The sequence below is a fragment of the Heterocephalus glaber genome, unplaced genomic scaffold (genome assembly GCF_053883595.1).
Source record: "Heterocephalus glaber isolate CG9 unplaced genomic scaffold, H.glaber_assembly_v1.0 deba00001610, whole genome shotgun sequence".
In the NCBI taxonomy this organism is placed as follows: domain Eukaryota; kingdom Metazoa; phylum Chordata; class Mammalia; order Rodentia; family Bathyergidae; genus Heterocephalus; species Heterocephalus glaber.
The window spans coordinates 15,445,653-15,472,906 of record NW_028258381.1 but is presented as its reverse complement, the minus strand read 5'-3'; the positions used below and the strand labels follow the sequence as shown (position 1 = coordinate 15,472,906).

The 27,254-nt window shown below is 48.6% G+C and overlaps 1 protein-coding gene and 1 long non-coding RNA gene across 3 annotated transcripts in view; both read left to right on the top strand.

Moving 5' to 3' along the window:
• The window catches only part of LOC101722018 (uncharacterized), a 28,497-nt gene extending 17,197 nt beyond the window's left edge, over window positions 1-11,300 (top strand). For both annotated transcript variants that reach the window (XR_015445442.1, XR_002393224.2), the window contains one exon: window positions 10,867-11,300. This is a non-coding gene — a long non-coding RNA (uncharacterized LOC101722018). The remainder of the gene's footprint in view (window positions 1-10,866) is intronic.
• Window positions 11,301-14,505: 3,205 nt separating this feature from the next.
• Ykt6 (YKT6 vesicular SNARE protein) lies at window positions 14,506-25,288 on the top strand. The gene is made up of 7 exons (XM_004839923.4): window positions 14,506-14,713; window positions 17,356-17,438; window positions 19,171-19,271; window positions 20,475-20,579; window positions 20,853-20,918; window positions 24,056-24,157; window positions 25,012-25,288. Exons 1-7 carry the CDS (start codon window positions 14,610-14,612, stop codon window positions 25,045-25,047), a joined length of 597 nt encoding a protein of 198 aa, XP_004839980.1. The 5' UTR covers window positions 14,506-14,609; the 3' UTR covers window positions 25,048-25,288.
• Window positions 25,289-27,254: the final 1,966 nt, after the last annotated feature.

The window sequence follows — 27,254 nt, the reverse complement described above, 5'->3', positions numbered from 1 at the left end:
GGATTTACCTCAGTGGTTCCGGTGCCTGCCTCAAAAGCAGAAGGTCCCAAGTTTGATCCCCAATACCAAAAAAACCCCCAAAACAACCAAAACCAAGAAAATATACACAGAAAAAATGGAAACAAAGCTTTGTACATAGGGAGGGGAGGAGGCTTGCGGGGAGGAGGGGAATGGGAAAAAAGAGGTGGGATATATCTTGGACAGGTGCAAATTCCCTACAGTGAGTGTTATCATTATGTATGCCTAAAATGTACCAATAAAAGTTTTGCTATAAAAAAAACTACCAAGTAAGAAGAGCCCAGATGAATTCTACAAAAACTTCAGGGAATATCTGACACCAATACTCCTCAAACTTTTTAATGAAGTTGAAAGGGAAGGAATTCTTCCAAAGTCATTACTGGAAGCTAGCATTACCCTGATTCCAAAAGCAGAAAAGAAGGGCCAGGGATTTACCTCAGTGGTTTCACTGTCTGCTGTGCAAGCGCAAGGACCCGAGTTCGATCCCTGGTACCAAAAAAAAAAAAAGTAGAAAAGAATCCAACCAAAAAAGAGAACCACAGACCACTCTCTTTAATGAATATAGATGCAAAAATCCTCAACAAGATACCGGCAAATGGAATGCAATGAATCACCAAACAGATCATCCATCATGACCAAGTAGGCTTCATCCCAGGGAATCAAGGATAGTTCAACATATGAAATCAATAAATGTAATATATCACATAAAAAGAAGCAAGGACAGCTGGGAATGGTGTCTCAAGCCTGTAATCCCAGAATTTGGAAGGCTGAGGCAGGAGGATAGCCACAAGTTTGAGGCCAGCCTGGGCTACATAGTGAGTTCAGGGCTAATTTGAACTATACAGTGAGACCCTGTCTCAAAAACAAAACAAAACAAAACAAAACAACAAGCACACAAAAAGAAGCAAAGACAAAAAAATCACATGTTCAACTCAATAGATGCAGATAAAAAATGACAAAATCCAACATCTTTTTTTTTTTTTTTAAAGACAGAGTCTCGCTCATTATGTAGTTCAGGCTGGTCTTGAGCTCACTATGTAGCCCAGGCTGCCCTCAAATTTGCACCAATCCTCTTGCCCCAGCCTCCCAAGTGCTGGGATTACAGGCATGTGCCACCAAGCCTGGCCAAAATCCAACATCTTTTCATGATAAAAGTACTGAAAAAAAATACATGTAAAAGGACTTTATCTCAATTTGATAAAAGCCATTTATGATATAGTAATGGGGAAAAAGTGAAGGCTTTCTCTCTAAAATCAGGAACAAGACAAGAATGTTCACTTTCACCACTCCTGTTCAATGTGGTACTCGAAACAAGAGGAAGAGCGATCAAGCAGGAAAAAAAAAAATAAAGGAAAGAAAGAAGACAAATTATCATTATTTGCAGATGACTTGAACTTCTACATAGAAGACCCCAAAAAAGTCCACCAAAAGACTCTTAAAATTAATAACCAAATTCAATAATGTAGCAGGATACAAAATCAACACACAAAATCAATAGCATTCCTGAACACTAATAACAAATCAACTGAGAAAGAAATTAGGAAAGAAATACCATTCAAAACAGCACCAAGAACAATTAAATACTTGGGAATTAACCTGACGAAATGAAAGACCTCTACAGTGAAAATTGCAGTATGCTGGAAAAGGACATCAAAGAAGACATTGGAAAATGGAAAGATTTCCTCTGTTCTTGGCTAAGCAGAACCAGTGTAGTCAAAATGGCCATACTTCTAAAATTGATATACAGTTTTACCATAATTCCAATCAAAATAGCAACAGCATTCTTCACAGAACTAGAGGAAACAATCCTAAAATTCATATAGAACCAGAAGAGACCCAGAATAGGAAAAGCATTCTTGGGTAATAAGAGCAAAGTGGGAGGCATAACAATCCCAGATTGAAGTTGTATTACTAAGCTATAGTGATAAAAGTAGTATATTATATCCACAAAAACAGACATGAAGATCAATTGAATAGAATAGAAGATGCAGAAAAAACTCCAAGCACATTTAACTATTTGACCTTTGACAATGAGACAAAAAACATACTGTGGAGGAAAGACAGCCTCTTTAATAAATGGTGTTGGGAAAACTGGCTCTCCACATGCAGAAGATTGACTCTAAGTCTATATCTCTCACCATGTACTAAACTAAAATCAAAGTGGACCAAAGAACTAAACAGAAACACTTTACCTACTGGAAGATAAAATAAGTAAAATTACTGAAGTCATAAGCATAAGCAAGGACTTCCTGAACAGAGCCCCATTTACACAGGAAATAGTACCAAGTATCAACTAGTAGGATTACATAAAATTATAAAGCTTTTACACAGTAAAATAAATAACCAACGAAGTGAAAAGACAATCAGCAGAGTGGGATAAAATTTTTGCCTGCTCTTATTCAGACAGAGAAGAAAGAACTAAAAAAAATTAGACTCCTCCAAAATAAAAGACCCAGTCAGAAAACAGGCAACCAAAATGAACAGATGCTTCACAGGAGAAGTACAAGTGGCCAGTAATACAGAGGAAAAGCTCAAAATCGCTGGCCATTAGAGAAATGCAAATTAAAACAACACTGAGATTAGGGGCCAGGGATTTAGCTCAGTGGTTCCACTGCCTGCCTCACAAGTGCAAGGTCCTGAGTTCAATCCCCAATACCAAAAAAAAAACAAAAAACCCCAACACCGAGATTTCATCTTCACCCAGAAAGAATGGCCATCATCAAGAAATCAAATAATAACAAATGCTGGAGAGGCTTCAGAGAAAAAGGAACCCTTCTGCATTGTTGGTGGGAGTGTAAAATAGTACAACCACTATGGAAATCAATATGGAGATTTCTCAAAAACTAAAAATAGCTAGGTGTAGTGGCACATGCCTGTAATCTCAGCGCTCGGGAGACTGACACAAGAAGATTGCCATGAGAGTAAGGCCACTGTGGCCTACATAGTGAGTTCAAGGCCAGCCTGAACTACATAGTGAGACCCTGTCTCAAAAAAAAAAAAAAAATCCCAAGGGCAAGGTCCTGAGTTTGATCCCTGTACCAAAAACAAAACAAACAAACAAATAAACAAAACCCCCCACAAAACCCACAAAACCTAAAACAAACAAATAAACAGAAAACTAAAAATAGAAATTCCAGGCCTGGGGATTTACCACAGTGGTTCCATTGCCTGCCTCACAGGTGCAAGGACCCAAGTTCGATCCCCAGTACCAAAAAAAAGAAATTCCATTCGACCCAGCTTGTCTCCTCCTAGGTATTTTCCAAAAAAAGTTAAGGACATTGTATTACAGTGATACATGCCTACCCATGTCTATAACAGCACAATTGGAAGTAGCCTATATGTCCATCAACAGATGAATGGATAAAAAAATATGTCATTTACACACAGTGGAGTACTACCCTACCATAAAGAAATATAAACTTGAGTCATTTGTAGGAAAATGGATGCACCTTGAGACTATAATGTTAAGTGAAATAAATCAGACACACAAGCTTAAATATCATAAAGTTCCTCTTATATGAGAAACCCAAATTAAAAATAAAAGATAATAGGAAGTAGAGAGATCTTTTTCAAATGGGAAGGGGTCAAGAGATGGCTGGCGGGGGAGGACAGGGAAAGAAAGAGGATGAAAAAATGAAATAAGATGTGTTACATACATGCACCAACTCCACACCAAGGTAAAGATTATGTACTGCAAACACGGACTAATAAAAAATAAAAAAGAAATATTACTGGACATTAAAGATCAGATACATATCAACACAGTTATGGGGGAGACTCAGTACCCCACTGGCACAAATAGATCAACTAGACAAAAAATCAGCAAAGAAATATCAGAGTTGAGCCACACAATCATATAAGTGGACTAAATAAATATCTACAGAGTGTTCCACCCAACAAAAGCTGAATACATATTCTTCTAGTACCACATGGAACTTTCTCCAAAATCAACCACATACTGGCCCATAAAACATGCATAAATAAATACAAATGATCCAAAATTATCCCAGATGATAGTGCAAGGAAACTAGAAATCAACATCAAAAGAAACCACAGAAATTATGCAAACACATGGAGATTAAACAATACACTCTTGAATAATCAGTGAGTCACAGAAGACATTAAGGTAGAAATCAGACATTTCCTAGAACCAAATGATAATGACAGTACAACATACTAGAACTTATGGTACACAATGGAAGCAGTCCCAAGAGGGAAGTTGATAGCTGTAAATGGCCACATCACAAAAACAAAGTGTGCCCACATAAATAACTTAATGATGCATCTCAAGTTCCTAGAAAAACAAGAACAATCCAAACCCAAAGCTGGTACAAGGAAATAAATTTTAAAGATCTGAGCAGAAATTAATGAACTTGAAACTAAAACTAACAAAAAGAATCATTGAACAGAAGAGCTGGTTTTTAGAAACAATTAACAAAATGGACAAACCTTATCCAATCTCATTAAAAAAGAAAAGACCCAAATCAATTCAACTAGAAATGAAAAAGATGAAATCACAACAGACACTGCCAAAATCCAGATCATTAGTAACTATTTTGAAAACCTATATTTCAATAAATTGGAGAATCCAGAAAAAATGAATAAATTCTTAGATACCTACAAATTACCAAAGATATAAAAGATATAAAACCTCTAATTAATCCAATAGCAGGCAATGAAATTGAGGCACAAAAAACCACAAAGAAACCCTACCAACTACGAAAAGCCCAGGACCCGATTCTATAAGAACTTCAGGGAAGATAAAATGCCAACACTCCTCAAATTCTTTTTTTTTTTTTTTTTCCCCTTTTTTTTTTTTGGTACCGGGGATCGAACTTGGGTCCTTGTGCTTGCGCAGCAGGCGGCGAAACCACTGAGCTAAATCCCCGGCTTTTTTTTTTTTGGTACTTGGGACCTTGCCCTTGTGAGGCAGGCAGAGGAAACACTGAGCTAAATCCTCGGCCCTCAAATTCTTTAATGAAATGGAAAATGAAGGAATATTATCAAAATCATTCCTGGAAGCTAATATTACCTCAATGGCCAAACCAGACAAAGACTTAACTAGAAACCAAACCAAAACAAAACAAAACAACTACATGTCAGTCTCATTCATGAACATAGATGCAAAAATCCTCAGCAAGATACTGACAAGTACAGTGCAACAAATCTTTAAAAATACCACACATCTCAACCAAGTAGGCTTCATCTCAGGGATGCAGACTCCCCATGATGAGTACGATTATTATGTTCTTTAATCGTGTACTAAGAAATGTTAAACTTTTAAAAAATACCATGTTCAAATAGTGTTTGTCTTGATAACTGACAGTTTTGGTGCTCCTTCAATTTTGTATCAGTTTTGAGCTCCAGGTGCCTTATTCCACAGCTGGCCTGGCCACAACCAGCCACCTCTCCCAGAAATGGGAAGGGTGTGGGCAGCCCTGGAGCCTGAGTATGAGCACCCAAGAGGTGGCTCATCTTACAAACTGCTGTGCACCAGGACTCAGGACAGCTCTGCAGGGACTTTTTTGAAGGGATTCACTGTACACCCAGGAGCATGCATGCACCTATGCACACACACACCATGGTTTCTCTCCGAGTCTGGGGAAAGCACTAAATCTCCAGCCCATACATTCTCCTCACCATCTCTAACCAGCCCTCTGCTTGTGCCAACAAAGTCACTATTGTCCTTCCCTGGGTGGCCTGAAGCAGCCCCTTTGAGCAGGATCTCTGATCCAAACCATAGCTCCGGTGGCAGGCAGGTATGGGACTTGGCTGGGCCCCTGGCCATCCACTGCCTGCACTGTGTTGGCCCCCTGGCTAGACTGGTTGTTTTTCTCTCTTCTGCTACCATTAGCTTTGCAGACGCACACTATCAGGCGTTTGTGCTGACCTCGTCATTTCACACAGAGGAGAGGACCCAGGGGAAAACATGCCCAAGGACTGAATCCTGCCACAGAGCAGGGGAGGTGTGGGTGTGTTCTTCCTCAGCATTTCACAGCAAATGCCCCATCCCCATCTCTCTTGTGCTCACGTCCCAGCCCAGGGCTGCTCAGAGGACACCTCAATCTCTCTTTGTTGCTGGAAATAGTGGCTGCTCTGTCCTCCTCCCCAGGGAGCCCAGCTCTCAGGCTCCTGGGAAATGCTTCCTGGGTGGGAGAAGAAGCCTTAATCTAGGCGCCTTGGACCTGTCAGCGTCTGTAGATGCTGCCTCAAAATCTGGCCTACTAAAACCCCAGTTCCCTAAGACCCTAGCTGGGGCTCTGAACCCCTCAGAGCCTTTCCTCAGTGGAGGCTGCTTCCAGGACCCGCAGGCAGCCTGACGCCCAGGTGCAGAGCCAGTTTCAGAGGCAGAGGCCTTCCAGCCCCACAAGGTACCCCAGATCCTGTGTAAACCAGACTCAGGAACCACTGAGCATCGGGGTCAGGCACATGGATGCTTCCAGAATGCCCGGCAAAAGCAGAGCTACCTTTTCTTTCTTGGTGGCCTCCATCCTGGCTCTGTTGTCCAGCATCTGCACAGCAGCCTGCCTGAGGAGCTGGGACCCTGTGCTGTCCCCCACCAGGCTTCCAAAGCAGAGATATCTTGGCTTCTCAAAGCAGGGTCACGGCCAGCCCAGGGCCTCCGGAAGAAGATGGTCCACCTCAGGCTGGTTGAGGGTTTGAAGTTCACAGTTTCCTCCTTTTCATTGTCTCTTCCAGCCCCTCCCCCTCGGCAGCTCCCTCAGGCCAGATATTCTCCAGGCAGGGCCAGGGAGGTCTCAGGTGCGTCCTCACGCAGGTTGGCTTTCTCTGGCTCTGATGAGCAGAAAGGACTTGATGGCCTCTCGACAGACTCAGCAGAAAAGGTATCTCCCCTCCAGAGGGTTTCAGACAGCTTCTGAGTAACGAGGCTGCAGGTGACTATGTCCCACACGCCCCAGCTTGCTTCTCTGGCCCTGTATTACTCACTACTTCCTGTTCTAGCCAGGTACGGAGTAGAGGACTCTCCTTCCAGGGCCTCTGCTCTTGAGAGGGCCCATGGTCACTATGGTGACCAGTCTGTCATTAGAGCTGCCATGCAGAAAACTGGGACTGATGGCAAAAGGCCTCCATCCCCATCACCACGGTGACCGCTCTGTCACCTTGTCACCACAGTGACCTCCAACCTAATAAGACAGTGCCACCTGGGCCTGGGATTTAGCTCAGTGGTTTTGCCACCTGCTGCGCAAGTGCAAAGACCCGAGTTCGATCCCCGGTACAAAAAAAAAAAAAAAAGACAGTGCCACCTGCCCAGTTCCCAGGCCAGTGCCTCAGTCTCCTGCATTCACGTCTAAGGAACAGAGGTGTCTGAGGACTAGAAGGAAGTAGCAGAGGCCTTGGCGGCCAGCACCGTGTGTGTGCAGGGCCCCTCCGGGAGCTTCTCACTGCCTTCCCTCCAGCCCACCCTGAAGCCTGAACCACAGCAGCCCAGCTGGCTCGACACTTCAGGACAGAGGCCCACAGGGACGTGTGCCCTCCCTGCCCTGCCCATGAAGCCTCAGCCCAGGATATACAGCCTCACCTGGCACCCCCGGAGAGGTCAGCTGGCAGACAGAGCAGGAGGCCAGGGTGCTGGAGGCTCTCCAGGTTCTGGCTCGGGATTCAGTCTGTAGTCTGGACCCAAATGTGGTATTTCTGGTGAGGGACTCAGATCTGGTGTGTATTTCACACTTACAGCACTTCTTAATCAGGGCTGGCCATTTTTCCAGCACTCCATGAGGCTGGTGGCTACAGATGGGAGGGTTTGAGGTAGAGCAAGAGGACTCAGGACCAAGCCCTGAGCCTCTGCTATCCTGAGGTCCAGTTGGGGGCAAGGAGGAGTGGCAGTGAGATCCCACCAGATGGACACTGGTCTTTTAGGATCAACCTCTTATTGACCGGCATGGAGGCAGTTTTTGTTTTTCACTGTTACCAACGGTGCTAGAAATCTTAGTATTTCACTGATTCAGTATGTGCAAATGTTTCTTCCAGATGGTTGCAGAAGCTGAACTGCTAGCTCAAATGCTGTGTGTTTGCATTTTGGCAGACAGGACTACACTGCCTCTTCAAATGGCTTCACCAATTTATTAGAACTTCTGCCCACATTAGGAATATGGCTACATCCTGGCCAGTCTTGGAGATGACAAATCTCTATGTCATTCCAACGACCTCCTTGCTGTTTAAATTGCAAAATGCTGGGTACTCTTTCAGATGTTTATTGGTTATTGTGTTTTTTAAACAGCAATTTGTTTGTATTATACCTATGTTGCTATTGAACCACTTTCTACTTACTGATTTGTGGAAACCATTTTCATATTTGTCTAAAATATCTATTAATCATTTGTTTGTCAAATATGCTATATCTCCCCAGTCTATGGCTAAACTCACAAAACTTGATTAACACTGTCTTTCATACAAAAGTATCCATTTTGAGGGATTTCAACATAGTTTTCTCATTTGAGGGCTTCATGTCTTGTTCAGAAAATCATTTTTCACTCCCAAATTATGAAATGTCCTTCTAATATCTTTCAAAAAATTAAAAAAATATGTTCAACAGCTAGGTGAGGTGGCATATGCCTGTGATCCCAGCACTCTGGGAGGCTGGGGCAGAAAGATCACAAGTTCAAGCCTAGCTGAGGCAACTGAGACCCTGTCTCTGAATTTTAAAAAATAAATAAAAAATAAAAAGGGCTGGGATGTAGCTCAGGGTGAAGGCCCTGGGTTCAATCCCCACTACGGAAAACAAACAAACAAAAAAACACTTAAGTTTTTCTGAAATCATTTGTGTCTGGCATACCCAGCCATTCTGAGAACATGGCTCATGGTCTTACCTTTCTTCCAAATCTCCTAATCTGCTTTCAGAAGCCCTGGAGCAAGGTTTTGTGGACCCTGTGAGCTAGGAGACCACTGGTTGGCCAGCACTGATTGGCTGAGGCCTGGGCCAAGTACTTATTTTGTTCTGATTGGCTTAGGCCTAGGCACCTCGTGGCAGCAGAGCAGCATGGGCTCAGCCTGGACCAGAGGCCTCCACGCTGTCGAGTGGCTTCCTCCTGAGGACTTGTCCCCTGTGGTTGCTCCCACTGTTTATTGGGTTGTGTTTGGTGCGTCCCACTGCCTGACAGCACATCTCTTTTTTTCACTGTGATCATTAATTGTGATAGATCTCTTGACTTAAGTAACAGTTGCCTAGATTAGTAAGCTCTGAGTGTGTCCATGGATGACGACATGTAGGTCGCAAACTGAGGAGGGAAGACCTACCCCAGATGTGGGTGCCACCAACTGAGAGGCTTGAATCCCAAATGGAATAAAAAGGGAAAGAGGAAAGAAGTCTGCCTTTCGTCTTTGGAAGAGCTCTGATCTTTGCCATTGCCTTTGGACGTTTGTCTCCACTTCATTCAGGCTTCCAGTGCAAACTCTTCAGCCTCCAACACAGTCCCTTCAGCTTTCAACCTGGACTCAGACAGGCTCAAGGTCCTTGAGTTACAACAGGCTGTTCCTGCTCTCCAGAACAAAGATGGCCATTTTGCATTCTTCCACCTCAATCGGGCAGACAGCCACTGGGGCCCTTCCACTCCCCATCCTATAAGCCTACCTACTAAACTCTTTGTATAATCATACATATATTTTGTATTACATCTGTTCCTCTAGTGAACCCTAACATGCACTCACCCTTTCTTTGAATCCTCCTTCCTGTTCTCAAGTGGGCCCTGGTCCCCCAAGGCTGTGGGAGGTATACACAGGTTTTGGAGTGGGTGCACCTGCAGGTCCTCCTGCCCACCCCTCTTTGTCTTTCCTGCACTCTCTGCCCTGTTCTGAGTGAGGCACCCCACAGCCATCCAGCAGCATCAGCAGCACAAGCGACCTGTCCCATTGGCTGTGGATTCCAATCCCAAGTTCCTGGCCTTTGTCCAGCTGGGGAGGAGTGTCTCTAGGACAAATGCAGCTTGTGGGACACCCCTGAAGGGAAGGCAGTCTCAGGAGGAGGCACTTGTCTTCCTAATTCCAAGAACTCCTACTTGGCTCCATGGCTTCTGTCTTCCTCAGCTGAGATTATTTCCTGTCCAGGTCCACTTGTGTCCCTGGCTCTCTTTTGTTTTCATAGGTATGTAGTTAGACATTAGTGGGCCCCGTTTTAAAACAGCATGTGTTCCCAGTTAAGTAAAGAAACAAAGACTTCAATGTATAATACACATATAATCATTAGGTAGGGCTCACACCTAAAGCGATCCCACAGAGCACAATGACATTTTAAGGTTACACACTATGCTCAGCCCTTCTGATACCTGGCCACCTGGCTGTCTAACTTCAAAACAAGGTGTATGGCATTCCTGGCTGCCATTGCCTACAGCCCAGTGGTATTGGGAAAGAAAATGTTCCTTGAAGATCCTCCTGGTTTGGGTTGGGACCTGGTTTAAATTAAGAATTTATCTTTTGTAAGTTTTTTTTTAATGATTAAAGCCCCTGAGAAAAGATTGACCATCTAAAAAGGACAGGAAGATATTATGCAATTCCAAAGTAACTTTTAAGAAAAATGATGATAAACATCATAATCACCATAGCTCCCAGAACCCTAGGAATTACCTTTGCGTGCATAAAAAGACATCCAAACTGGGCCAGAGATTTAGCTCAGTGGTTTCACTGCCTGCTGTGCAGGCACAAGGACCTGAGTTCGATCCCCAGTACCAAAAAAAAAAGACATCCAAACTTGCCGTCAATGCAGATATGTTGGTGGCACTGCCCACCTTCTCACTTGAAGACATAACTATATCTTCTTTACAATTAAGTTCTACTTAGACTTTTGCATGGCCACCTATGTGTCTCGACTGAATTCTTTTTTTTTTTTCGTACCAGGGATTGAACTCAGGACCTTGTGCTTTCGAGGCAGGCGCTGGAACCATTCAGCTAAATCCCTGGCCTCAACTGAATTCTTTCATCAAGGACAGAAAAAACCAACGGCCAAAGAGTAAGGGGTGGGTTCCCACTGCGTCAGGACCCAGCTTACTAGTGACATTCTGACAGCTGATGGCAGACCTCAGGCCTTTGGCAGCAGACCGTGTGTCCTTCCCGTGGCCTGGAGAACCCAGCAGGAGCTGGGCCACCTCAGTGACGGGTCATGGTGGTGAGCAGTGTTCCTGGGGCTTGGTTGGCTAAAACTTCTGTCTGAAGGCATCCCATCTGTACACTTGGGCCACCAGTGTAGCTGAGTGGTGGAGCACTTGCCTAGCACGCATGAGGCCCTGGGTTCAATCCCCAGCACTGCCAAAATAAAGGTGCATATGATTCTTGATGACTGGTCAGGTCACAGACGCCTGACCACATGGGTGGCTCCTTTCAACATTCCTTTTCCATACGAGTGAAACAGCCTAGGTACCTGGCCTTGGCTAACTGGAGGAGGGGGCGTAGGAGCAGGGCCCATGGTGTGACTGGGCTCCTTATCTGCACTGAGCTTTCTTGGGGTACACCCCTGGATCGGCTTTTTCCTGGCCTGTTGGGGTTCTGCTGTGCAGCTGGGGCAGCCACCAGCTATAATGGCAGGGAGTGCTGCTCTGCCCAGGGGGAAACTCACAGGGTCTGGGCTTTCGGTCATGAACAGTGTTGCTTCCATTCTGCATGCTAAGTAGCTTTTCTTCCAGGGCCCATCACCAACAGTGGAACCTGAGGACCACAGCTATGCACTCCCAAGGCTGTGTACACTGTGTTCCTCACCTCAGCGTCCTGCCCCTGAAATCTTTCCTATCTTTGTAACTTTGGACTTGAGTACAGTCAAAGAATAGAACAAGCAATTCCTGGATACTCTTCATATGTATTCCTTAAGTTTACATCATTGTATTTGCTTTATCTTTCACACACACACACACACACACACACACACACACACACACACACGCTTAAGAAGTAAGCCAAAGACATGATGTTCCTTTACCCCTATCTGTATTTCCTAAAAACAAAACATTCTCTTCCCCAAGCACAGCACACTGACTGTTACGGTCTATATCTAGATGACCCCCTCCCCGATCCTGGGGCTTGTGACTGGATTATGAGTTGCTGCAGCTGGCTTGGTGTTAGGAGGTGGGGTCTCGTCAGAAAAATGGGTCACTGAGGGTGTGACCTATAAGGTTTATCTTCCTCCCTGGTTCCTCCTTTCTGTTTCTGGGCCAACATGCCTGGAGCAGCTCTTCTCTGCCAGGGCCCCTGCCATGCCATCCTACCTTGCCGCCAGTGACTGTGGACTGAAGCATGAGCCAAAATAAGCCTCTCCTACCTTCAGTTGCAGGTGTCAGGTATTTTGTCCCAGGCAGAGAAGTGACTAAGAGAATGATCAAAGTCAGGAAGTTCAAATAAATACAAAGCCAGGCACGGTGGTTCATGCCTGTAGTTCCAGCTACTTGGGGTCTGAGGTGGGAGGGTCAGTTTAGTTCATGAGTTTGAGACCAGACTGGTCAACATAGTAAGAACCTTTCTCAAAACAAACAGACATGCAAACAATTTTTTGATCTATAGGTCTTATTCAGATCTCAACCCACTTTCAAATCTCCTCCCAGGGTCTGTAGGACACCTTTAACCTACTCTGACCGCTCATTTTTGTCATCAATGATAACAATACAAATGATAATTGTTAGACATCTACTATGACTAGAACTTGGAATATTTTATCATTTCCAGCGACATGCCTACAGAAAAGGGTATTTTTTCCAATTTAACAGCCTTAAAAAAAAAAGGAAAGTCAGAGAAGGTCAAACAAGGCCAGAGAGAGTGTGGGGTTGCCAGGAATGGTACTGGGCTGCAAGGGAGTTAAGCATTTCAGTATTCACATTTGAACTGCAGCTCTGCCTCATACTAACAATTTTCTTAACCTGAACCCATTTCTGTGAGGTGGTAGCAATGACTTCCTGTTTTTGTGAGGATTAAAGGAGATAGCATAGGGAAGTACCTGGAGTAAGGGAAACAGAGCAGCGACTATTATGGGTCAAATTTCATCCAAGCAGTGTCCTCCTGGTCCTTCAGTACAACTTTGGGTGTTGAAGGTCAAGAGGCTTTAGGGATTTTCCTCAGAAATGATGGCTCCCACCTGCCCCCTGTAGGGCAACTGTGTCAGTGTGAGAAGATGGGGCTGGGTTGATGGCACCCAGTCACCTGGCTTGTCAGCCTAGCGCAGTCGTGATAAACATGTGGCACACGTGCCACAGTGGGCTTTTTGTGTCATTGAAAGCTCGAAGAGGTTCGCCATTGCTGGCCTAGTGTGTCCGCGACTTGGGTGGCTGTGCCTGTTCCTGATGTTTACCATCAAAGTGGAGGAGAGGTGGAAAAGCCCTTCCTATCTCTGCATTTGGGAATACCAGGGAAGAGAGCTGGCCAGGGGGTGCAATGGGCAGGAGAGAACTTCTTTAGCCACAGATATTCAGAGCAAGGGTTTCCTAAACCACAGCTCTAGCGCACATCTGGCAATCTCTGGACACATTTTTGGTTGCTACGGTGGGGGTGGGTTGGTAATGATTCCTGGTGGGCAGAAGGTCTGAGTGTTGCTTGCAAAGCACAGGGTAACAACCGCCCCCGCCCCCAATTATCTAACCCACAATGTCAACAGGGATGGAGGTTGAGAAGCCCTGATTTAGAGTAATGTTTGGAGCAAACCTGTTGGCTTTCTAATGTATCATCTTTTCCCCATTTTACATCTGGATGCTCCCAGAATGACTGTGTAACCATATTGCCAACTTCCAAAGACTGAAAGTATTTTTGTTTGTTTGTTTGTTTAAATAGGATCTTGCCATGTTGTTGGCCAGGCAGGCCCTGAACTCGTGGGATCGAGATCCTTCTGCCTCAGTCTCTTGGGTAGCTGGGACTACAGGCGCACAAGGTCATTCCTGGCACCAAGGTTCATTATGGTTATATGTTAACACTTCGTACACGGGAAACGGGCAAGGAGTGGCACCCTTGGGGTACTGTGCCTCGCTCATCTCCATCCGTGGTCTTGGATGCTTTCAACAATTGAAACAAAATTAGGTCAACGAGCACCAAACTGCTCCTTGCACAATGAAGTAGAATTTCTGCTTCCTTCTGAACAGTCTGCGACTGCGAGGTCAGTGGAGGCGCAGGGTCCTGCGTCGTGGGTCGCGTGGGACCCCTCCCAATCTGGCAGCACAGCACTTTCCGCCCAGGAGAGGGTCCCGCCCTATACTCAGACCTGCTTCCCGAACTGCCCCGGATTCACAGCCACGGAAAGTGAGATCGTACGCGCTTCTCTGGATCTCGCGAGCTAGGAGGTTATGATCGCTCTCACGGCCCGGCGGGGAGGAGAAGCGACGGGACTGCGCAGCGTAGTCCAGCCCAGGAGAGGCGCTCCCTGAGCCGTCCTACAGGACGCCCTCCAGCGCCGCGGCAGAGATTACTCCCGAGCGCTTAGGCCGCGCCGCGTTGCACTTCCGGCCACCCCTTCTGCTTCCGGGGCACAACGCCCCCTCACCCTCTCTGGACGGGAACCGGAAGTGGACCCCGAGCCCGGAGGCGGAACCCGGCGCGCCCCCGTCGCCAGCCGGCTGCTGTGCTGGCTTCGAAGCTGAGCCGGGCCGAGCGGGTGGGCTGCCCGGGACGGCGCCATGAAGCTGTACAGCCTCAGCGTCCTGTACAAAAGCGAGGCTAAGGTGGTGCTGCTCAAAGCCGCGTACGATGTGTCCTCCTTCAGCTTCTTCCAGAGGTCCAGGTGAGCGGGCGGTGGCCGGGGCCGGCGGGGCCCGGGTCGAGTCCAGGGCCGGAGTCTCCTCGATTCGCAGACCGGAGCCCTGGGACTCATCCAGCATCCCCTTATAAAAGGCTTATGCCATCCCAGAATATTGTCCTGGTCTCAGTTTTTCAGATTCCTGTCCTATAAAGAGTAGAAGGGGGTTTTGAAATAGTGCAAATTCCCAGGGTTTAAGCCCAGATGTCCTGATCTAGTAGGTGCGACCCAGGAATGTACATTTTAAGCCAACATCTCGCACCCAACTGTTGATTCCGACCCGGGGGCTGGGTGCTGTGTGTTGAGATACATCTTTGTATTTCCTCAAGGGTCTTCCCAGCGACTCAGTATGAGAGAGCTTGGTGGGGTTGTTTGTTCGCTTTTGTTGTTGTTTGATTGTTTTTCAATGGGTGAAGTCATTGAGGTTGCATGAGGTTATACCACAACGAGCTAAGATCCAAACCCAGACCATTGTATGCTGTTTAGTGGCTGGCACTAGTGGCACAAAAGGATTCTAACACTGAAGACGTGGGAGGAAGGGTCAGATCTGTAAGGCTTAAGGACTTTTAAATGTTTCAGACACTGAGTTACGGGGAGCTGTGTATTACACCTACCCCATTCATTAGTGGGGAGCAGAGTGACTGGGGCACAAAAGGGTAAGGATCCCATGAGGTATCTGTGGTCAGCTTGACTCAAAGTTTGGTGGAATCTCTTTTCAATTTTCATTGCTTCAGGGAAACTTTGTTCTTTCTTTGTCTTTCATTGTGGTAAAATACACCTAACAATTTTATCATATTAACCATTTAAAACCGAAACTCTGTACCCATTAAATGCTAACTCGCTCTTCCCTCCCCTATTCTCTGGTACCTGCCAACAATTCTGTCTTTACCATAGTGACTATTTAAGGAAACTTATATAAGTGGAATCATACAGTATTTTTTGTGTGTGTCTGACTTATTTTACTTACCATACTGCCCCAGTATTCATCTTTGTTGGTCAGTGTATCAGAATTTTCTTCCTTTTTGTGGCCGGGTAATATTTCATGGTATGTTTACACTGCACTTTGCTTATCCATGCATCTGCCAATATAGACTTAGCTTACTTCCACGTTCTATTACAAATAATGTTACTATGAATAAGAGTGTACAAAAGTCTGTAAGACCCTGGTTACAGTTTTCTTTGTCATATATCCAGAAATTGAAACTGCTGCGTCATCTCTTGGCTCTTTCTTGTAGTTCTTGATTGTTCCCTTTGTTTGGCATGGCCTCTAGTCTGCTTTTATATTATTGCCTTTTTCTGATTGGAACTTTTGGTGCCAACTTTGTTTTTGTTTTCTTTCTTTTTCCATCTGTGCTGCAGATTCTCAGAAATTTCCCTGTAGGACTTACACCTCACTTCTTTGGAATTCCTGCACTAGTCTCAGGTGGCTTGACAACTACAGCAGGAAGGGGACGTCTCTACTAGTGTCTCTTAAAACCCCGCTGTTCCAGCTGAGCTGTTTTCCATGAGACCACCTCCCTTCTGTTCTTCTTGTCCCATGATACCCAACCCAAAAGCTTGAAACCTTTGAATACTTTCCTACCTCTTTTGGGCCTTGTATACCGATGCGCACAATTAGTGCAGTTCTCCCTTTGTCTAGGTACAGTCCACCTCTAAGTGTTGTGTCTTTTTAGTTGTGGAAGTTCCTCCTTACTTGAGGACTTAACTTTTCTAAGATTATTTTCCTCTTTCCTGTGATTATTTTGATCTAGTTCACTCATGATAATAATAGCTAGTAATACTGTGTGCTAAGCATTGTATGAGTTCGTTTAATGGTCACACTGGGCTTGATTCCACTGCCACAGTACAGAAACCGTCTGGGCACCTGCTGAGTGTGAAGCCGGGTGCCAGAGTCGGTCTCCGTCACTCGAGTGGCTCTGGGATCCCAACTTGGACTCCTAGTTGAGGACTCTGTCTCATGGCCCTTGCTGCCCTTTATATTCCATCCCCAGTTAGAGGCTCCTTCATAGCACCTGTTCGGCTGGACCATCTCCAATGACTGGCCCATTTGGCCAGATCTCTGTGGGCCATGACGAACCTTTTCCTCCCTCTCAGCCTTTGTACTAAAGCGCACTTCCTTGTCTTGGCTGGACTCTCTTTGCCTTCCTTCCAGAATGCTTGGGGTTTGTCCCGAGCTGGGACTCACTGCAGCAGCATGTGGCATTGCCAAGGCCTGCCGTGTGGCTGCAGCAGTGACTGGTGTAGAGCTGCTCAGCAGTATTTGCCACTAGTGTTTTTCTAGTACATTCTATGTTTGTTTGTTTCTTGGAAATTACCAGGGCCTTGAGCTGCCTCCTACTTTTCCACTCTGACCAACTGTTAAATTAACTGTAGCCTGAAGAAATTTCCCCGGAAGTCTGGAAGTGGGTTTTTGTGAGCCAGGTGTCAGATAGGCATGATGTAAGTGGTGGTGATGATTCATGTTTGTCTGTATTTGTGTCCACTTTCAGTGTCTGTTACTGAGGTTGGAAGGGAAAGGAATGAACCCAAGAGGCCATATCTCTATCTTGTAAACTTAGAGGTCACTTTATACTGTGTTGGGGACAGGGTGACAGAAGAATGTAATAAGTGTGTGTTGTGTTTCTTAGTGTTCAGGAATTCATGACCTTCACAAGTCAACTGATTGTGGAGCGCTCGGCAAAAGGCAGCAGAGCTTCTGTCAAACAGCAAGGTAAGAGGCCCTGTGGGTCCAGGTGTGTGCTGTCTGGTCTCCATGCCACAGCAGCATATGCTGTCCATGGTGACATGGACCCTACCCCTCTGCTACTCGTTCTCCTCCCACCTCCCTCCTCTTCTTCCTATGTATGCAGAATTCTGTGCCCACTGTTGAATTCTAAACTTCCTGGGTACAATTCCCTCCCAAGCTTGGACTCAATGAAGATGAGGGTCTGACTCACTCGGAGCAATAAGCAGCCCTCACCCCCCTCACCCCCCGTGCAAAGCCCTAGAAAAGCCTTCCACCCAGTGCTGTTGAGGTAACACTGCATTCTGTGCTCCTTTGATTTTTTGACCAAAAATCTGAAAATTCCCTGTTTTTTCTTTTTCATAAGTCAAGTTTTGTATTATGGCTTGTAAGCATTTGTTTTAGACTTGTAAGTTACACAGATTAGGAAAGAGTTACACAAGTTTCATCAGGCAGAAACAGAGACCACCTCACTTGTGGGCTGACCTCAAGTCACTTAATGCGGAGTTACTAAGTCGTTGGCAGAAGGATCAGTATTGAACATGTTACTCCACATGGGACCCCTCTGCTTGTGAGTATCACAGAAGGAACAACGAAACAGGAACATTCCATGTTCTCTGTCACTGCCTTTCGGACTGTAGGATGTGTGCACTTCAACCCTGTGTTTGAATTACTTGGGAATGTACATCAGCTATAGAGAGCAGATGATGATTCTCCATCCTCTGCTCATCTGTTCTTACTGATCCCTACCATTGTCTGATTTTAGGGGGTCACAGACTTTCCTGCCTCTTTTGTTTCTTTGTTGTTGAGCATGGAGTCTTCTGGGTCAGATCCGTGGGGACAAGAAGGTTCACATTCATAAGCTGCAGTCCTTATGTTTCTCTTACTTTGGGGCCTGGCTAGATCTGTCATCCCGAGCCCTTTCCAAATGCTGACGCTCAGCAGTCCTGGGAATTGACTGTCTTGCAGAAAGCCCTGTACAACCATACTTGTTGTGGTACTGGCGATTGAACCCAGGGCTTTTGCACTCAGCTGCATCCTCAGCGCTTGTTTTATTTCTAAAAATTTTGAGGCAGAGTCTTGCTAAGTTGCCCAGGCTGGGCTTGAACTTGTATTCCTGCCTCAGCCTCCCAGAGTGCTGAGATTAGAAGTGTGTGCCAGCACACCTGGCTAAACCATACCTTTTGATCCCGACAGTATCAGGGCAGTGATGCTGGAGACTTCAGCCAACAGTTGCTAATTTTCTGCGGATAGCTTAGCCCAGGAGGTAGAGCAGGCTGAGCAGTGTTGCCATGGCTCGGGAGACTGAGGCCCAGGGAGGTAATTTTCTGTCTTTAGGTCACTCTGAAAGGTTTTTTTTTTTTTTTTTTAAGTAGAGGATGCTTTTCTGGGGTTCCCTCAGTTTGGGAGCAACACAGAGCCTCAGAGGGCTGTGAATCATCGAGACACAGTCAGGCCTGACCTCCCCCCTCCCCGCATGGTGTCCCTTTCCGACCTTGGCTGTGTACACAAGGCCTGAGCATTGCTGGACCTGAGCAGTGGGCTGAGCTCTGGGTGTGGCACAGGGAGCTGCACTGTGGGCCCTCCCATACCCTACCCAGAACCGAGGAGCTTCAGAGGGCTTGGTTTGACCCACAGAGCGGGAGACAGCTTTGTGATGCCTTGGTGTGGGGGATTAAAAGCTGTCTGAACCCCTCATGTTGGTCTCTTGTCTCCTTAGAGTATCTGTGCCATGTTTATGTCAGGAACGATGGTCTTGCGGGTGTGGTCATCGCGGACAGCGAGTACCCATCCCGGGTGGCCTTTTCCTTGCTGGAGAAGGTGAGTGTGTGGTTTGGCTGCATTGGCCAAGGATGACAAGGGCAGACATCATGGACAGTGCCAAGCGCGAGGATGACTGCTCAGAGTCCTCTGCCCTGCCTTTACCCAGAGACGGTTGGGCTCCTGCAAGCTCCCTCTCTGAGCTGACTCTGCCCTGGCTCCCGGTGTCTCAGCTGCTGGGCTGCAGCACCTCCCCTCTGTGAAGGGCCTGTTGTACCTTGGGTTCACACAGGCGCTATCCTCCCAGCCTCCTGCCCAGGGTCCCTCGCTCTCCATGTTGCTCCTGCAGTTGCTGCAGCCCTCTCCCCAGTGAGGACAGAGCTTGGCACCTGAGCATACTTTGTTTGGTTTTTCCCAGCACTGGGGATTGAACTCAGGGCTTTTGCACTGAGTTTCTTCCCCAGCTCTTTAATTTTTTGGTACTGGAAATTGAACTCAGGACCTCATGCTTGCCAGGCAGGCTCTGTGTCACTGAGCTAAATCCCTGGCCCTCCTTTTTATTTTTTGAGACAGGGTCTCACTAAGTCGCTGAGTTGCCCAGCCTGGGCTCGAACTTGTGATCGTCCTGTCTCAGCTTCCCGGAGTGCTGGGATTGTAGATGTGTACCACTACACCCATACTTTAATTTCCTTGTGTGGTGCTAATTATAAATTTGAAGACAGAAGCTTCATTTTATCCCCCTAAGACACTTACTTCCAGGCACGTGAGATCAGTGGTTGCTTAAGTCCTAAGTACCTAGTTCCCCTTTCTGAAAAATTACTTTGGAAAAATACAAGATCAGTACCATTTCCCTGGGAAATCTGTCATTTAAAGTGCAAATACCTTCATCATTCCCCAGATAAAGTTCATTCCAGCCTGGGCATGCTTCGCTTTTGCTTCCTACATACTTAGGATGGTTTTTTTGTTTTGTTTTTTTGGGTTTTTTTGGTACCGGGGATTGAACTCTGGACCTTGAGCTTGTGAGGCAGACAGTGCCACCAAGCTAAATCCCCGGCTTCACTTAGGATGTATTTTAATGACAAGAAACATTTGGGAAGAGGCACAGTATACCTGACTCTCCCTTTGCCATTGGATGGCATTTTCTTCCTTCCCTGGGCTCTGGGCATTCAGGGAGATTCACTCAGGGTCAGGGGTGCAGGGGGAACCTGTCGGGGTGCTGGGGAGCACAGGTTGGGGGCTACTGGGGACTCTGTTGTCTTGCAGGTACTAGATGAATTCTCCCAGAAGGTCAACAGGATAGATTGGCCCGTAGGATCCCCCGCCACCATCCATTACACGGCCCTGGAGGATCACCTCAGTAGATACCAGGTAGGTTTGGAGACACCCAGGATGGAGGCCGAGTGGACCTGGGAAGGGCAGTGCTGGGCGAGTTCAGGTCTGGTGACCTGGTCTCTCAGGCCTTCCCCTGAAAGACAGAGGACCTGCTTCAGGCTGGCCCAGCTCCAGGCAGGCAGGAGTCTTCCCTTGGGTTGAAACAAGGCATGCCTTTCTGCCTTGGATGTTGGTCCAGCTTCCTCTTTTGAGTTTGTTTCCAAGTTGCTGCTTCGGTCCTGACTCTTTCTTTATTTTGGCTCTTTCTAGAACCCCCGAGAAGCTGACCCCATAAGTAAGGTGCAAGCTGAGCTAGATGAGACCAAGATCATTCTGGTGAGTGGGAAGGTCGAGAGTGGGGCAGGAACTGAGGGGCAGGTGGATGAGCCTGTGGCTGCGCCCAAGCCAGCCGGTGCCCCTGGTTCCTGGCACCGCTTGTTGGGAGGGGACCAGGCTGGGAACTGGCCGCTCACTGCTGAGCAGTTAGGAGGCTCCAAGGTTGGCCCTGCAGTGTCTGGGTCAGAAGAGGCAGACGGAAGCACTGCACTGACAGGCAGCCGGGTTCCCCAACGCAGGCCTGTTTTTATTGTTTCGTTTTTTTTTTTGGTACCGGGGATTGAACTCGGGACCTTGTGCTTGTGAAGCAGGTGGTGGAACCACTGAGCTAAATCCCCGGCCTGCAGGCCTGTTTTTAGTTGAGCTGCAGCTTGCTTTTGTGTGTGTGTGCTAGGAATTGAACCCAGGGTCTTTGCACTGAGCTGCATCCATACCTCGCCACCCTTTTAATTTTGAGACAGGGTTTTGCTAAGTCACTAAGTTGGCTAGGCTGGGCTCAAACTTGTGATTTTCTTGCCTCTGCCTCCCAGAGTACTGGGGGGAACCTGTGTTTTTAGGTGAAATTTGATTCAGGGCTGCCTTCCCTTTTTCCTTTCAATACTGGCTGGCTGTTTTTCTCCTCAGTTTTGGTCTTCATGGTCTTTGTACCTGGCTCCTCTCCCATTGTTCACAAGTCACGAGCCATCAACCTGTTACCCTTCTGGAAATCTTTTTTCTTTTTGGTACCAGGGATTGAACTCGGGACCTTGTGCTTGTGAGGCAGGCAGCGGAACCACTGAGCTAAATCCCCGGCCCCCTTCTAGCAATCTTCAGCAGCCCCATCCTCCCTGGATAAAGCACATCCTCCTCACAGTCTCACGCAGCCTGTGCACAGTGCCCTGCTCAGGCCTTCCTGCAGGTTACTGCCGTTGCTGTGCCGTCACTATGTGTTTGTGCAGCTCCCTGGCCAGCGTGTGGTGCCCAGCATCTTCCCGAGCTGCTCCCCAGGCCATGTCTACTCTCACTGCATCTCCTGGGCGGGAACTTGCTCTGCGGGACCTGGGGCCTGCATTGTAGAAACAGCAGCTGAGGCCGCAGCAGTGGCTTTCTGGACCTTGCACTGAGGGCTGTGGCTTTGTCTTCCATAACTTCTCTGTCTTCCATAACATGTTGGGCTTTTCTGACTGCTGAGGTGCCGTCTTCAGGTTTCCCACTCAGGTGCTGTCGAAAGAGGATACTCTTTCCACTGGAGAGCGGACGAGCCGTGTCCATCAGCGCTGTTCTAGCTGCTGTTGTAAAATCTGGATTGGTTTCTAGAGCTTAATCCAGCTAACTTTGTGTTTGGTTTATTTTTCACTAGTGCATCTTAACTGTACAGAGTAACGGGCTTTACCGTGGCACCTTTCTTCACGCATACCATGCACTTGGGTCCTACCTGCCTCCCCCACTCCCACCAGCTTTTTACATTGGCTCCCCAGTTGCATAGCTGCCTGCAGGGGTAAAGTGCACCCTGCTGAGGCCTCATCCCTTGCTAGTCCGAGTGTGAGCTCCTCCTCCTGGCGTGGTCTGGGTACAGAAGGGGCCACTGGCTGCTGAGGCCCTCCATCCCCTACCCTTCCAGCAGGGCGCCCCAAGTGCAGTGCTGTGCTTTCTTTTAGGGAAGCTGGGCCTGTCCTGCGCAGCGCCGCCTAGTGGGAATCTGACACACTATACATGCGAGTCATGTTCTTCTGGATTTTTTTTTTTTCTGGATTTTATAGGAGCCATATTTTAAAATGATAAAAGTTGAAATTTATTTTGATTTTTTTTTTTTTTTTTGGTACCGGGTATTGAACTCAGGTCCTTGCACTTGCGCAGCAGGCGACGACACCATTGAGCTAAATTCCAGCCCCCTTATTTTGATTTTTAAAGTTCACTTTTTTGCAGTATGTACTAGAGATTGTGCCCAGTTTCTTTCACTGGAGCCCCAAGGGCACTCCCCCCACCCCACCTTTAGCCAATGTCTCACTAAATTGCTAAGTTGCTGTGGCTGGGCACAAACTTGAGGTCCTCCTGCCTCTGCCTCCCAAAGTGTTAGGATTATGGGTGTGCATCACCACACCTGGCTTGTTTGCGCTTAGAACACTTTCAATTTGGACTTGTACCTTAAATGCGCGGTAGCTCTCTGTGGCCCACATTTGCTGTTAACAAACACCCACAAACTGAGTGGCTCAGAACAACAGGGGAACAGTTTGGGGGTTTCTTGCTATGTAATTCAGACTGGTCTTGAACTCACTGTGTAGCCCAAGCTGGCCTCAGACTTGCAGCAATCATCCTGCCTCAGCGTCTCGAATGCTGGGATGACAGGCGTGCGCCACCACATGCCAGAGGACACAGAGGCCATGGCATGGGCAGGCTGTTTCCTGGAGGATGCCTCAGGCATCTGACCCAGGCCTCACCAGCTCCTGGCAGGTGCTGCAACCCTTGGATTGTGGATGCCTTGCTCCAGCCCTGTCTCTGTTGTTGCATGCTTCTTCTGTGTGTGTGACTGCCTTTCTTTTTTTTTTTTTTGGTACCGGGGATCGAACTTGGGTCCTTGCGCTTGCATAGCAGGCAGCGAAACCACTGAGCTAAATCCCCGCCCTGTGACTGCCTTTCTTATATTCTCATTTTCTCCTGCACCAGACCCACCCTAACCCACTGTGACGTAATCTTACCTAATGACACCTGGAAAGATGCTGCTCCCAGATCGGCCCCCATTCAGTGGCTCTGGGTGGACATGAACTTCCAGAGGCCGATGTGCAGCCCAGCCCAGCCCAGCCAAAGCGCCCAGCTCTGGTTTTCTCCTGTGGAACCCCAGCTGTGTGTGTGCGTGCACACACACATAAACACAGCATGGGTGTGCCTGAGAGTAACGTGTAAATGTGAATATGCATGACCTTTTCCAGACGGGCTTGTCTGAGTCTGCTGGGGACAGTTTTCAGGGGTTCCGCTGTGTCCCTGTGGGGATCTTGCCAGGTGCTGACACCCTCGGCCCAGTCCCTAGCTGAGAGCTGGTGTCTGTTGGAGAGGAGCCCGGGAGAGTGGTGTCCCCGGCCCCTGAGCCTCCGTCAGGAGGAGGAGCTCTTGTCAGCAGTCACTTACCAAACAGAGCCAAGACTCCTCTGTCTTTTGTCCAGCACAACACCATGGAGTCGCTGTTGGAGCGAGGCGAGAAGCTTGATGACTTGGTGTCCAAATCAGAAGTCCTGGGAACGCACTCTAAAGCCTTCTATAAAACTGTGAGTAGCTGTGGCCTGGCCCTCCTGGGCATCCCTTCCCTCTAGCAGGTCCCCCTTAGTTTGTTTTTATTTCATCAAGGTAGATTTGGGTTCCACTCCTGGGAGCAAAGGAGCCCAAGGCAAGTGTGCCCACCCCCCCCAGCCCCCACCAGCATTAGTTTGCATCCACTGAGGTGCCATCTGTCCTTGTGGCCAAGGCTGGCCGGTGTCTGAAGCCACCACCGCCCCCACGCACGCTGGTTCCAGCCTGAGCCCAGGCATTCATCCCCACTCCCCTGTTGGCTGAGCAGTTGTCCTGAGTCTTTAAAATGCCAGCAGTGCACCTTCCTGGGGAGCCTCCTCAGCTGAGGGTTCATTTCCCTTCATTGTCCAGACGGCTTCTCCTGGCTGCCCCTTCTCTGACCGGCTCTCGGCCCGTGGTCAAGTGGCAGTGGAGACAGCGACCCCAGTGTGCGCACACACGTGTGTGCCTCTTGGAGGGACAGAGGCCGGTGGGGTCAGGAGAGGCTGTAATAGCTGGGCCTGCAGATGTGAGCAGGGACCCTGGCTGTTCTCCAGGGTGGGCAGGAGACAGGAGTGGGGACGCTAAGACAGCCAGTCCTGTTTGTGTTCTTGGTTGCCTACTTCTGGTAGCATTAATGGGGGTGAAGAAAGGTGAGGATCCCACACTAGCACTGGGGCCGAGGAGGGCACTGTGATGGGCAGCCATGAGTCTCCTGCGTCTGTCCCTTCTTGGCCCTTTGTCTGGTTCTGGTTTCTCTGTCCGTCCACCTTTCCGGCTGCCATGCCTGATGCCTGCTGAAGATGTGACCTGCCCGCCTCAGCCCCTTCAGCTCCTCTTTGTCTCTTTCAAGGCCCGGAAACAAAACTCGTGCTGTGCAGTCATGTGACACACCCCATGGAGGCTGGACCATCGCCATCACTCACATCAGAACTGCAGCCACTGGAGAAGACGCCCTAAGAGGACCTGGGGCCGGGCGGACTTGTCATTTTTACACTGAGTTCCCAGGAGGAACTGAGGGATGGTGGAAGGGTGGGGAACGTCCAAGTTCATATGTCTCTTGTGAATTTTGCAAAGAATTTGAGGCCCCCAACGGTGTAATTTTGGGAAAATGAAACTATAAACACTGAGCGGCTCCTGTAGATGCTGAAGGGCACGCTCCTGCCTCCTGCAGGCTCCTGGGCCCAGTTCGGAGCTGGTCCCGGCATAATTGGCAGACACCTTTGGGTTTCATCTGTGCACTAAGGGTGTTAACTCCAGGAAGGGGGGTGACAGGGTGGGCTGGGCAGATGCAGGGGTGGGGTGAGCCTGCTTGTGGGCCTGTGGTTCCCACCAGGCCTGTAGGGGGCACTGGTCCCTGCATCGCTTCATGTTCTGTCCCTTTGTGCGCTCTGCCTCTGTGGGACTGGCTTCCTGAGGGCAGGGCCCATCCTGGCTACCTTCCCCCCGCTGTTCCAAGGGCTTTGGAAGGAGCCGAGATGGGCATGTGAGTAGGCCAGGGACAGGTCCAGGGAAGGGTCTGGTCTGTGTGTCAAGCTGGCAGCTGGGAGTGTTGGCCCCAAGGGAAGATCCAGACACAGGTGCCCTCAGCTGCCCGGGATAAGGCACCTGCAGTGACCCACCAGGACCAGGATGACTGGTCATCAGGATCAAAGGCGCTGTACTCAAAACTGATTTGTATGCCTCTGGCTGGGCACCTGCCTGGAAGTTGTGCACGTGGGCAAGTCTCTCCAATGGGTGTCTGGAGGAGGTGCCAAGCCTGAAGACTGTCACCCCCCTGGGTCTGGTCTGAGCTGCCACCCCAGCAGCCGCCTTAGCCCCAAGGCCCAGCCCTGGAACCACTTGAGGGGCTGGGTCCCAACCACCTCTTCATGCCTTGCTGTGACCATGGTGCCCCACAGGGTCTTCCCTTGGGAAGCCACTGTGGGATGCTGTCACCCCATCCCTGAAGCCTGCCCTGCTTCCCAAGAGCTCCCTGGAGGGCAGGTGCAGGCAGGAAGGGTCACCCTACCCACTGGGTCGGTTACCTGCCACTGCCCCTTTTCTCTGGGACTCTGCTGCCAGAGGGCTCCGACCTCCCCAGGACTGTCCCTTTCCATACCTGAGCTGGAGCCCAAGGGAGCAGGAATGAGGGGCACTGGGGAGACAAGGTGGAGGGTGGGGTGAGTTTGGGGGAGAGGAGAGGAGACCATCAGCGTTTCCTTGCTGCCTGTTGTATTCCAGTATCCAAGCTTGGCAAGAGTGTACTTTAGTAACTGCTGCCTAACTTCCCTATGTCCTGTGTGAGAGGTCCCTGTCTGGATAAAGTTCTTCTGAGATGCCAAAGTGGTCTCGTGCTTTGTCCTGGGGACGGGGTGCATGCTGCAGGGCCTGGGTCTGTCCCCACCCTCCCCTCTGCACTATTAGCCAAGGAAGTGCCCTGGAGCAAAGGCGCCTTGGCCCTACATCTGGTTCTCAGGTCCTAGCGGGAGCCTGGGAAGCTGCTGCAGCTACAGAGCCTGGAAGGAGACCCTGATTCTGCCCAGGCTTCCTATCCCTCCCTGGGGCTCAGAACACCTGGCCTCTGCCAGGCAAGGTGGGAACTTCAGTAAGGTGGGTGCACACGGCTGACCTCTGCAAGGAATCTGGTCTCAAGCCCAGGGAGCAGCTTGTGCAGCTGGGCGGTGGAGTCTGAGGCCACTGCCGCCCCCTCAACCCGCGGTACCCAGCCGGCGGGCTGGGCCTCCCTTTGGGCCTGCACTTGGGATCCTTGTGGCCAGAGACCCCATCTTCCTGGCTCCATGTGACAGCACCTGACAGAGCTTGGGGTAACCTGAGCCTTCTTGGGGTGAGGGGTCTCCGCCCAGAGTAGGTACAGCTTAAAGTGATGAATGAAATGCCCTCACCAGAGCCCAGTGCTTGGGCCTGCAGGGTGGTCAGCCCTGCGCTGTGTCAAGCCCAGAGCCACCTCAGGAATAATGCATGTTGGAGGCTCAGGCCCATCGCCGCAGCCTTCCTGAGGGAGGCCTGACCTGGAAAGTCTCCGATTACAGCTGATAGATGAGCAGAGCCCTAGATCCGGTGCCTTTCACTGCTGCGTCGGGGCACTGACCTAGA

What these genes read in the sequence shown, in the direction of transcription:
- Ykt6 (XM_004839923.4), top strand. Translation starts at nt 14,610, where the DNA reads ATGAAGCTGTACAGCCTCAGCGTCCTGTACAAAAGCGAGGCTAAGGTG. An exon ending in CCTTTTCCTTGCTGGAGAAG is followed by an intron (nt 19,272 to 20,474) that starts GTGAGTGTGTGG and finishes GTTGTCTTGCAG; the next exon opens with GTACTAGATGAATTCTCCCA. An exon ending in ATCACCTCAGTAGATACCAG is followed by an intron (nt 20,580 to 20,852) that starts GTAGGTTTGGAG and finishes GGCTCTTTCTAG; the next exon opens with AACCCCCGAGAAGCTGACCC.